We start from the raw sequence: 13,289 nt of genomic DNA, 5'->3' as shown, positions 1-13,289 counted from the left end.
AAGCTTCAATAATCAAAGGCATATGATACTGGTACAAAAACAGACATAGATCAGTGGAACAGGATAGAAAATCCAGAAATAAACCCATGCACCTGTGGTCAATTAATCTATGACAAAGGAGGCAAGAATATACAGTGGAGAAAACACAGTCTCTTTAATTAGTGGCACTGGGAAAACTGGACAGCTACATGTAAAGAATGAAATTAGAAGATTCTCTTAACACCATATACAAAAAATAAAGTCAGAATGGATTAAAGACCTAAATAAATAAAAATATTATAAATAAAATAAATAAATAAAAATATCACTCCATTGTATATTATCTCCACTGTTTTTGCTGCAAGATCAGCTATTTGACTAATTGTTGCTTACTTAATAGATAATCTGTTGTTTTTTTCCTCTGACCACTTTTAATATATTTCTGTCTCAAATTTTGAGCAATTTTTTCTCTGCAGGAACTACTTGTGGATTTTTTTTTTGGGGGGGCTTCATGTTCTTAGTCAATATGGAATATATGGCTTTTTAAAAAAATTATTTAATATATTTTTGGCTGTGCTGGGTCTTCTTTGCTGTGTATGGGCATTCTCTAGCTGTGGCGAGCAAGGGCTACTCTTCGTTGTAGTACGTGGGCTTCTCATTGCAGTGGCTTCTCTTGTGGAGCACGGGCTCTAGAGCGCAGGCTCAGTAGTGGTGGTGCGTGGGCTCAGTAGCTCCGCGGCATGTGGGATCTTCCCAGACCAGGGGTTGAACCCTTGTTCCCTGCATTGGCAGATGGATTCTTAACCACTGTGTATGGCTTGATTTTTGAAATCAGTTTTTGAAAGCTTTCAGCCCTTATCTCTTCAAATATTTCTGCACCATTCTTTTTCTTCTGTCATTTGAGATTCACATTGTAGGTATCCACACCATGTTGAAAACACTATTTTTTGCTAGTTTTTCTAATTCTCTCATATTTTTTCTTTAGATTTTAATATTTGTATAACTTATTTTTCTAAAGTAATGATCAGTTATTTTCCCCATATATATGTATACCTCATATATTTTCCCCTTAATATTTAAAACAACTCTTCCAGTATTATATTTGGTGTTTTCATATAATTTTAGTTATTCAAAGAGATTAACTTAGTTGCCCAAGTTCACATATCTGCCAAGCAACTTAGATTGAAATTTGAACCAAGGTCTAGTTTAAATATCTCTTGCTCTTCATTGTATGAAGTTACATTTCCTTTTTTCCTGTGTCTTTTTCTCTTTCTCACTTGATATTTGGAGAATAGCTGTTATTCAGAAAGGTGTGTATAATGATGAATTGCCTTACTTTATCTTAAAATAACATTCTATCATTCCACCTATATGTATTGGATACAGAAAAATGCACAAATTTATGAGCCAAGTATTACCCCTTTAATGAGTTTATTTTGTACAAGGAAAAAGGAATGTACACAGTTTATTGTAATAAAGAATATGATATCTCAACTGATGAGATGAAGAAAGAATTCATTGAGTAGTAGAACTGATCATGGAAGAGATGGCAATGTGAGAATTTTTATTTTAATTTTTTTTACTGCATTCAAGGGTAACTTTTATATTATAGATTTGTTTGTTAATACAAATAAAGAAAACCAATACTAGTGGTTCATATTGTGTTTCCTCCCAGCAAATCTATTTGTACGTACTCAAATTGTCACTTACTGAGTATTCAGGTAAACAGTAAAATTTTGTCCATCACAATACGCAGTGATTGAAAAAATTGGATTTTTTATCCCTAGGTTATTTCATTTTTGGCTGCAGTTTTGGGTAAAAAGGGAACTCGTGAAGATATTGAAAATAACATGCCAGAGTTTTTACTAAGAAGTATGAAAAAGGAACCCCTTTCTTCTACAGCAAAAAAGGTAAGATATCTAGAAATGTACAGTTCATGAAGCTGGTATTGCAAAAGTGTCTGGAAACTTTTAAACATTATACATTATAGTATAAATTTAAAACATAAGTATTTAAAGACATTATTTAAACATTTCTTTCATAGACCTAATTTCTGAAGGATTATCAGTTTTGTCCTCAAGTTAGATATGATTGACTCTGAAAATAGCAAAATGTAATTTCAGTTTGAATTTTGGGGGTGGGGTGGGGCTTTCAATCTTTTGCTTGGCAAGATTTACATGACTTAATTTAATTTGTTAAATTTCCATGAATGTGTATGTAAAGTTAATTGAAGTCCATTGTATTGTTTTTTATTTATGTGAGAATGAAACGCAGACAGTAGTAGATATTGCTAACACAGGTGCCTCAGTGATAAAGTTGCTTAGCAGAATAATTACCTCCTGAATATATGAAACAAATCCTTCCTATATAAGGAACATCAAAGTTGGAATCAGAAAGGCTAAGTAAGGTCTAGGCTTGTCACTGTCTCTGCCCATGTGACTGTTAACGCTATTCATATCTATTCTTCAGCTTTCTCCTTTGTAAATATGTGTTTATAAATATCTTATACATAATTCTTATAAAAATAAGAGATTTCTAAAAAAAAATGAAATGCAAAAAAGAAAGGTGTACTATAGGTATGTATCTGACTTTTATATTGTCCTCAGCATCCAGAAAACTGGATAGAAATAAAGTTTAACTGATTTCGTGAAATCCTTATCATATTATGGTGATGAACCACTTTCTACACATTTTTAAGCAGTGTCTTTTACATATTTCTTATATATAAGATTGCTGAGAAGTCCAGGTTTACTCTTGTCTATGATTAAGGGCATTTCAGTATAAAATTTTGAGAAGTATTGGCTTAAGGTATTAAAAAATCTTATTACTTTAAATTTCCTATTATTTTCAATAGCATAGGTCCATTCTTAGTGTCAATTTAAATTTGATCCTAAAGAAGCATTATAATTCTTAATGTGTTTTAAGTTTTCAAGAGTTCAAGTACTGTTTTTAGCTTTGTTTTCAGATTGATATGAATGTGTTGAACCATACTTGCATCCCTGGAATAAATCTCACTTGACGATGGTGTATGATCCTTTTAATGTATTGTTGAATCCAGTTTGCTAGTATTCCACTGAGGATTTATGTTTATCAGGGATATTAGCCTGTAATTTTCCTTCCTTGTGGTGTTCTTGTCTGGTTTTGGTATAAGGGTTATGCTGGCCTTGTAAATGTTTGGAAGTATCCCCTCCTCTTCTATGTTTTTTGGAAGAATGTGGGAAGAATTGGTGTTAATTTGGTAGAATTTACCAGTGAAGGTGTCTGGTCCTAGATTTTTGTTTGTTTGGAGGTTTTTGGTTAATGATTGAATCTCCTTACTGGTAACTGTTGCGTTCAGATTTTCTGTTTCTTCGTGATTCAGTCTTGGTAGGTTGTCTGTTTATAGGAATTTGTCCATTTCTTCTAGTTTATCTAATTTGGTGGTGTATAATAGTGCAGAGTAATTTCATATGATCCTTTGTATTTCTGTGTTATTATTTGTAATGTCTCCTGTTTCATTTCTAATTATATTTATTTGAGATTTCTCTCTTTTTCTTAGTCTAGCTAAGGGTGTCAGTTTTGTTTATCTTTTCAAAAAACAGCCCTTAGTTTTATTAATTTTTTCTATTATCTCTCTAGTCTCTATTTCATTTATCCTCTCTGATCTTTGTTGTTTCTTTCCATCTACTAACTTTGGGCTTAATTTGTTCTTCTTTTTCTAGATTCTTAAGGTATAGAGTTGGGTTGTATATATGACTTTTTTTTTTTTAATATAGGCATTTATCACTATATACTTCCCTCTTAGAATTCCTTTTGCTGTGTCCCATAAGTTTTGGTATGTTGTGTTTCAGTTTTCATTTGTCTTAAGGTATTTTTTGATTTCGTTTCTGATTTCTTCTTTGACCCATTGGTTGTTGAGGAGCATATTATTTAATCTCAACATATTTGTGGATTTTTTAGTTTTCCCCTTTTATTGATATCATACCATTATGTGATAAGATATGTGATATGATTTCAGTCTTCTTAAGTTTATTAAGTTTATTAGGACTTGTCCTGTCTCCTAACATTTTATCTGTCCTGGAGAACATTCCATATGTTCCATATTCTGCTGCTGTTGAATGTTCTGTATGTGTCACTAGGTCCATCTGATCCAATGTGTAGTTTAAGTTCAATGTTTCTTTATTGATTTTATGTCTGAGTGATCCATTGTTGAAAGTGGGGTATTGAAGTCCCCTATTATTTTATTGTTGCCATTTTTTTCCTCTTCACATCTGTTAATATTTCCTTTATATACTTAGGTGTTCTGATATTGGGTGTATAAATATTTACAGTTGTTAACATCCTCTTGATGAATTGACCCTTTTATCATGATCTAATGACCTTCTTTGTCTCTAAGAATAGCTATCCCCACTTTCTTTTGGTTTCCATTTGCATGGAATATCATTTTCCATCCACTCACCTTCAGTTTATATGTGTCTTTAAAGCTGAAGTGAATTTTGTAGATAATATGTGTTTGGGTCTTTTTTTTTTTAATCCATTCAACCACTTTATGTCTTTTGATTGAAGAATTTAATCTATTTACATTTAATGTTCCATTTGTTTCCATGACCCAGTCCTTCCAACTGCCTGTTCTTCATTGAGTTTTTTGTTGTTGTTGTTTTATTTTGTTGGTTTTGTCATATTTAAGTTTCTTCTGGGAAAACTCACTTTGTGGGTTTTCTTTTTTTTTTGGAAGGTTTCTCTTACGTAGGTAAAGGATGAATTCCTCAGGTCTTCAAGTATGTCAGTTCTCATCTGCTCTTGTAGTGTTCTGGTCATCCGGTAGTGCCCTTCCAGGCATTTTACTGCTATTATGGATTTATTTTTATATTTGTTCTTTTGTTTTATTGGCATCAATAAATGCATGTGTTTAGTTAATCATTTGAACTGGAATTCTATAAAGAAAGTTTTTAATGAGATTACAGTGACGTCCTACAGTATTCCCCAGAAGCAAATCCAAACAAAACTTATAATTTTGTGTGATGAAATGTACAAAAGATAAATTTGTTTTGATCCATTTAAAAACTCTGTGCATTTTTAAAGGATAGTCTATTGGGTTTCCCTGGTGGCGCAGTGGTTGAGAATCTGCCTGCCAGTGCAGGGGACACGAGTTCGAGCCCTGGTCTGGGAAGATCCCACATGCCTCGGAGCAACTGGGCCCGTGAGCCACAATTACTGAGCCTGTGCCTCTGGAGCCTGTGCTCCACAACAAGAGAGGCTGCGATAGCGAGAGGCCCGTGCACCGCGATGAAGAGTGGCCCCTGCTTGCCACAACTAGAGAAAGCCCTCGCACAGAAACGAAGACCCAACACAGCCATAAATAAATAAATAAATAAAATTAAAAGATAGTCTATTAAATAGCTAGAAGAGAAATTTCTTTATATTTATTATGCTAATGCCAAAATTTCAATGGAATATTGAAAAATTAATGTTCGAACTACTTGAAAAAAATCCTTTTAATGAATTTAAATATTATCAATTAAGGAGTGATGGGTTGGAGGTATGTATGTGTGATACATGATGCATCTTATATATATTTTTAACCTTTTCAAGTGTGAATAAATCATCTAAGAATGTGTGAAATAGATGTTTTGTGCCAAGAATAAATTCCTAAAGGAAAACATACAAACTATGCATTTCAAATATTCTTGGAATGATACTTTAGATTTAGGCTGTTAAGATTGGAATTCAGTCTTTATGAAAATGAATCAAAGTAAATTATTTTAAAAGTACTACTATCTTGTTTGATAAAACTTTAAAGATTCTGTGTAAAATTCATAATCAGTATTAATGCAGAGAGGGAGGATTTTTCTAGCAGTCATAATACCAGCATCAGACGCAATTTCAATGGTGATTAAACAAAAAATTTTCCAGTATTTTATTTACTATACACTATTTCTTTAGTTTATTATCTTGCAAATGATGCTACTTGTTTGATTTTGCTACTGAGTTCTTTATATATTTTGGATATTAACCCCTTATTATATACATGGTCTGAAAATATTTTCTCCCATTTAGTAGATTTCCTTTTCATTTTGTGGATGGTTTTCTTTGTTGTACAGAAGCTTTTTAGCTTGATGTAGTCCTACTTTTTGGTTTTTGCTTTTGTTGCCTTTGCCTTTGGTGTCAAATCAAAAAATTCATTGTCAAGATGTAAAGGAGCTTACCGTCTGTGTTTTCTTCTAGGAGTTTTATGGTTTTAGGTCTTAATTTCAAGTCTTTAATCCATTTTGAGTTCATTTTTGTGTATGGTATAAGATAGTGACCCAGTTTCATTCTTTTGCATGTGGTTATCCAGTTTTACCAGCACCATTTATTGATATCTTGACAATATTTATTCTTCCATGAGCATGGATTATCTTACTATTTATTTGTGACATTTAAAATGTGTTTCATCAGTGTCTCATAGTTTTCAGTGTACAGGTTTTTTATTTCTTTGTTTAAATTTATTTCTAGTTATTTTATCCTTTTTCATACAGTTGTAAATGGGATTGTTTGCTTAATTTCTCTTTCTAATAGTTTGTTGTTAATGTGTAAAAATACAACGGATTTTTGTATTGACTTTGTATCCTGTAACTTTACTCAATTTCTTTATTAATTCTAACAGCTTTCTGGTGGAATGTTTAGGGTTTTCTGTGTATTTCTATGTCTTTGGCAAATAGTGACAGTTTTACTTCCTTTCAAATTTGGATTTTTTTTTCCCCTCTGGTTAGGATTTTCAGTACTATGGGAATAAAAGTGGTGAAAGTGGACATCTTTGTCTTGTTCCTTGTCTTACAGGAAAAGTTTTCAGCTCTCAGCATTGAGTATGATGTTAGCTGTGTGCTGGTCATATATGGCCTTTATTATGTTGAGGTATGTTGTCTCTCTACCCAATTTGTTGAGTTTTTATCATAAATGGTTGTTGAATTTCCTCAAATGCTTTTTCTGCTCTATTGAGATGATCGTATGGTTTTTATTCTTCATTTTGTTAATGTGGTGTATCATGCAGTTGATTTGCATATGTTGAATCATCCTTGCATCTATGGAATAAATCTCACTTGATCATAATTTATGATCATTTTTGATGTATTGTTGGATTCATTTTGCTAATATTTCATTGAGGATTTTATATTTATGTCCATCAGGGATATAGCCTATAATTTTCCTTTCTTATGGTATCCTTGTCTGGTTTTGGTATTGGGCCTCATAAAATAAGTTTGGAAGCATCCCCTGCTCTTCTGTTTTTTCAAAAAGTTTGAGAAGGATTGGTATTAATTCTTCTTTGAATGTTTGATAGATTTTACCAGTGAAGCTGTCTGGTCCTGAACTTTTGTTTATTTGGAGGTTTTTGGTTACTTATTCAATTTCCTTACTAGGAACTGTTCTGTTCAGATTTTCTATTTCTTCATGATTCAGTCTTGGTACGTTGTATGTTTCTAAGAATATATCCCTTTCTTCTAGTTTTCCAATTTGTTGGCATAAAATTGTTCGTAGTAGTCTCTTATGATCCTTTTTATATCTGTGGTATCAACTGTAAGTTCTCCTCTTTTATTTCTGATTTTATTTGAGCCCTCTTTTTTTCTGTTACATCTAGCTAAAGGTTTGTCAATTTTGTGTGTGTTGTCAGAGAATCAGCTCTTAGTTTCATTAACCTTGTCTGTCATCTTTTTAGTCTCTATTTTGTTTATTTCCACTCTGATCTTTATTATTTTCCCCCTTCTACTAACTTTAGGCTTCATTTTCTAGTTTGTGTTTTTCTAGTTCCTTGAGGTGTAAGTTTGGTTGTGTATTTGAGAATTTTTTTGTTTCTTGAGGTAGTCATTTATCACTATGAACTTTCCTCATAGAACTGCTATTGCTGCAGCAATAAATTTTAGTACATTATATTTCCATTTTCATTTGTCTTAAGGTATTTTTTGATTCCTCTTTTGATTTCTTCTTTGACTCATTGGTTGTTCAGTAGCATGTTGTTTAGTATCCACAAATTTGTGAATTTTCCAGTTTTTGTCTTGTAATTGATTTCTAGTTTTATACCACTGTCATCAGGAAAGATGCTTGATATGATTTCAACCTTCATAAATATATTGACTTTTTTTGTGGCTTAACGTATGGTCTATCCTGGAGAATGTCGCATGTGAACTTAAGAATACATTCTGCTGCTTTTGGAATCATCTGTATATAAGTTATAAGTCAATCTGGTCTAAGTTATTTAAGGTGCCACATATATTTTTAAATTTGACTTTCTTAATTCTTTGATATTCTTGTTAATTTACTGTTCATTTATTTGCTTTACTTACATTTTCTGCAAATATAATTTTACTTGTCATTTCCATTCTCATGTTTTATTTACTTTTGTTTAATTAGAAGAGATGATATTTATTGTTTTGCTATCCATTGATCTAAGTGATATTGGTCTATAATTTTCTACTTTGTTAGACTGTTTATCAAGTTTTGGTATTACTATTATGCTGCTTTTCTAAAAGGAATTTGCAGAGGCTCCAAGAGTGGATTCTCAACTTAAATTTCCATATATTAAATAGCCATAATATATCAAAGGAAAAGTTATCAATTATGCACAATTAGGATGTAAATTAATTAGATTTGGCATTTTTGAAAGAATTGAGCTTGTAGAGTTAATTACAGGGAATATGCTTTAGAGCTTTGAGTTAAATAGCAAAAATTCCAATTTTATGGTCTGTAAGTTCTCTTAATATAGGTACATTTTATTTTTCAGCTTGATATCACACGTCCTCCAATGTGAAATTTTTACTTTGGCTCTGGTGGTCTGTCATTGTCCTCTGGATAGACAGTGCTATTCCTACCTTGCCACTGACACATGCTTTTATTCATTATTTCATTTATCAACTGAACACCTTTGTTTTCTAAGCACAGCACAAAGTACCATAGTTACAGTGGCAAATAAGAAAGTTATGCATCTCAAGGTCATAGGCTTTCTGATTTAAGGTGCTAACATGATATATCATTGTTGGTTAAGAGCTTTGGAATTACACAGACATGGGTTCAAATACTTACTTTGCCACTTTATAGCATTATGACCTTGGGAATATTATTTAACACATCTATACTTTAGTCTTCTCATCTCTAAAAAGGAAATAATAAATATTTTTACTTTATAGCATTTTTATATGAAGTCCTTGGGTTAATGTCTGTTAAATGGCATAACTCAGTTCTCTTACCTCTTTTAGTATTAAAATGAGTTACTGATCCATTTGATTTACCTTTTACAACTTTGAAGACCAATAATGTCTATAAGGAATATCTTAATTTTTAAAGAACTTCTGGAATCTTAGGGCCGATTCTAGGAATCTTTAGGTTCATTGGCACCTTTTTTTTTTTTTTTTTAGGTTTGGGATTTTTATTTATTTATTTATTTTAGCACCTTTCTTGGAGTATAATTGCTTTACAATGGTGTGTTAGTTTCTGCTGTACAGCAAAGTGTAGATTCATTGACACCTTTGACGAATGACCCCTCGAATGGAAAACTGCTCAAAGTATTCAGATGGAGTTTGGATAACATTTTCATCTTATGATATTAAAAAGTAAAAAGGTTGGGGGGGTCAGGCAGAGACAATAACTGGACTTATTACTTGGAGCCCAAATTTTTTATTTGAAGTTAGTAGGAGAAAAATGGAATTCATAGGATAAATTCCGAGCCAAAAGATGAAACTATTTGAGATGAATCACGTATGACAAAAAAGTACTTATATATGCTTGATGCTTGATGCTTGATGCTGGGGTAGAAAGAGGGAACTCTCACATTTAGTAGGTTAATATTCTCTTCTTTTTCTTTTTCCTGTTTCTAAAACAAAGTCACAGATTTGACATCTTACAGCTGACAAATGGCCCAGCTGAAATGTTTCACAGAAGACAGTGTAGGATTTAGAGTAGTATTGTATTATTTTTTGTTTGTTATTTTATTCTTTTGTTTGTATGTTTGTGTAATTGGCTCATCTTTATCAAGTAGGACAAGTATAAAACTTCAGAAAAGAAACTTACTTAAAACCCTATTAAAAAATAGCTTAGAAATTGTGGTAACAGTAAGAGATAAAAACATTAAAAATTAAAATGGCTGATGACAACAGGATTTGGGATTAGTACAGGAAAGGTTGGTGAAACCCCAAAACATTTATTTCAAGATTAAACAGAAATATTGTTAATCTTAATGGGTTAGGGCAGAAGTCCCACTTACATGAGTTAAGAGAGAACAGGAGGAGAGTAAGTAGGGATAGCAAGTATTGATAACTCCTGAGGATCATTTCTATAAAGAAAGTAAAGTAATGGGGGATAGCTAGAGAGAGATGTAGGTTTAAGGAAGAATTTTTTTGTTTGTTTGGTCTGTTTTTTAATGCTGAGAAATATATATTAGAATGTGTTTGCTTGGGGTTGTATGTGGTCCATTGAAAAGCAAAATGTAATCATGTTGGGCAGATTGGGGATACTTTCTTCATCATTGACTTCAGGTTGACAGGAAGTGATTGGAGCCACTATATAAGTTCAGGGTTTGTCTTTAGAAAAGAACATGGACAGTTCACCCATGGTAATAGGTGGGAGGGCAGAATATATAGAAGTAAATATATGTAGGTCATTGATCTAGTGATAAGAGGAGGTTTTCTTCTAACTGCTTCAATTTTCCAGTGAATTTTCCAGTTTATCAACTGATAGTATCTGAGAGAGGGGGAGAGGAAATGGACTAGGAAAGTGAAAAGGAAAGAGAGCTCTGGAAGACCATACATTTCAATAAAAAAACCTGGCCTGCTTTGCGTATTTCTATTACCCACATGGCCCTTAAAGTTATTATTGGGATCCTGATTATACTCTTTTTTTTGTTTTGGAGAATATTTTTTTCTTATCTCAACTCCTTTTGGGGGGAAAATAAAAAATAGCTGCTCCTTTGGACAAGGTTGGGTACCTATTTTTTTCCTAATATGGTGCTAAGTAAACAACAAAGTATTTTTTGATGGTCTTCTAAGTCCAGATATATTCAATTTCTCAGTTGTTTTTATACTTATTAATTATAGTGTCAAAAATCAAGGAATAGGACTATTGATATTCTGTGTTTAACTTTGGGGTTCTTTTTCATTTAAAAAATTATATCATTAATTTCTTCTTACAGATGTTCTTAATAGTTGCTCCTCTTTCTGTCGTCTACAACTGGAAGGATGAACTGGACACTTGGGGATATTTCAGAGTCACTATTTTACATGGTAACAAAAAAGACAGTGAACTGACTCGTGTGAAACAGAGGAAATGTGAAATTGCTCTAACAACATATGAAACACTGCGCTTATGTCTGGATGAACTTAACAGGTAATCGGAATAATGGGAATGATTGCATTAGTATTCTGTTTACGTCAATTGTATATATCCCTTTATATTGTGATTTTTTTAAAGCTTTAAATATTCTTTAACATGATTTAACTTGATTTCAGGATTATTGAAATAGACAGTTTATAATAATTAACTTATTTTCTAAGAAGAAAAACCTGAGTCAGATTTTCTACAGTTCCTTATTTTATTTCCTCTATTACCTATCCAAACAATGCATGTTAATGCATAGGACTTGTCCTAAATCTCATGTACAACCTTTTATGTGTATGATACCTCTGGACTAAAACAGTGATTTTCATGAATTATTTTAATTATGGGAGTCTGTTGTGAATATAGAGTGGCAAAAAATACATATACATATTGCGAACCACTATTCCAGGACTATAAGTACCCAAAAGAAATGAACTGTATCTTAAGATTTTAGTGGGGAATCTAGAGACAGACAATTATAAAGTCATGTGAATGCTATAATATGAAACAGGGGATGTTATAGGAGCACATGAGGGGCCTGACTGCTGCAGAGTGAGAGAGTAGTCAGGGATCTTCCCAGAGAAGATGACCTATGAGCTGAGTGAGAATTGAAGGATGGGTAAGAATAGGAAAGAGCAGGAAAATAATCCAGGAAGAGGGAACAAACATTTGCAGAGAGAACTTCCCTGGTGGCGCAGTGGTTAAGAATCTGCCTGCCAATGCAGGGGACATGGGTTCGATCCCCAGTCCAGGAAGATCCCACATACCGTGGAGCAACTAAACCCGTGTGCCACAACTACTGAGCCTGTGCTCTAGAGCCCGCAAGCCACAACTACTGAGCCTACATGCCACAACTACTGAAGTCAGTGTGCCTAGAGCCCGTGCTCCGCAACAAAGAAGCTACCACAATGAGAAGCCCACGCACCGCAACCAAGAGTAGCCCCCACTTGCTGCAACTAGAGAAAGCCTGCATGCAGCAACAAAGACCCAACACAGCCAAAAATAAATAAATAAATTTATCCCTTATAAACAAAATTGTAGAGGGCTTCAGGCAACAAAGATCACAGCACTTTTTTTTTTTTTTTTTTTTTTTGCGGTATGCGGGCCTCTCACTGTTGTGGCCTCCCCCGCTGCGGAGCACAGGCTCCGGACGCGCAGGCCCAGCGGCCATGGCTCACGGGCCCAGCCGCTCCGCGGCATATGGGATCCTCCCAGACCGGGGCACGAACCCGTATCCCCTGCATCGGCAGGCGGACTCTCAACCACTGCGCCACCAGGGAGGCCCCACAGCACTTTTTAATAAATGAAAGCAGTTCTGATGCTTTCTGCATGTAATGACTGTAGCCTAGAGTGTAAGAAGGAAGTGGCCAGGAGACAACACCAGTGTGGTGAGCAAGGAACAGATCATAAAGAATACTGAAAGCCTCTTAGAGGATTTTGGTCTTTATCCTTAGAGCAGCAGAGTGTCCCTGAAGTGTTTTCAGGAGATTACTATTTTGATAAAAATGATTACATTTACATTTTATAAGTAACCAAGCTGCTCTGTGCAGAGTAGAGCTGAATTGAATGGAGAAAGACCAATTAGGAGGCTTGTTATGAGCTAAATTGTGTCCCCTCCAAATTCATGTGTTCAAGTCCCAACTCCCAAGAACCTCAGAATGTAACTTAAGGTAATTAAGTTAAAATGAAGCCGTTATGGTGGGGCTTAATCTGGGAGTCCAATCTGACTGGTTGTCCTTAGAAGAAGAGAAGGAGATACGAGGAACTCATGTACACAGAGGAAAGGACACATGAAGACACAACAAGAGGGCAGCAATCTGTAAGGAGAGAGACCTCAGAAGAAACCAAACTTGCCAACACTTTGATCTTGCAATTTGAGCCTCCAGAACTGTTGTGTCTGGCATCTTTTGCTCATCATCATATTTTTAAGATTCAGCTATGTTATTGAATGTATCAGTGATCATTCTTTTTTAATGCAGAATTGTATTGCA

The 13,289-nt window shown here is 33.7% G+C and overlaps 1 protein-coding gene across 6 annotated transcripts in view; it reads left to right on the top strand.

Annotated features, from left to right (window-relative positions):
• The window catches only part of ERCC6L2 (ERCC excision repair 6 like 2), a 139,096-nt gene that overhangs the window by 29,431 nt on the left and 96,376 nt on the right, over window positions 1-13,289 (top strand). For all 6 annotated transcript variants that reach the window (XM_082630971.1, XM_082630969.1, XM_082630967.1 and 3 more), the window contains exons 3-4: window positions 1,767-1,889; window positions 11,114-11,307. In XM_082630971.1, coding sequence (XP_082487097.1) covers window positions 1,767-1,889; window positions 11,114-11,307 — 317 coding nt within the window. The remainder of the gene's footprint in view (window positions 1-1,766; window positions 1,890-11,113; window positions 11,308-13,289) is intronic.

This window comes from Mesoplodon mirus (genome assembly GCF_964341445.2).
Source record: "Mesoplodon mirus genome assembly, chromosome: 1".
NCBI classification, from domain to species: domain Eukaryota; kingdom Metazoa; phylum Chordata; class Mammalia; order Artiodactyla; family Ziphiidae; genus Mesoplodon; species Mesoplodon mirus.
The sequence above is the reverse complement of the archived record's forward strand: the minus strand, read 5'-3'. Positions and strand labels throughout refer to the sequence as shown.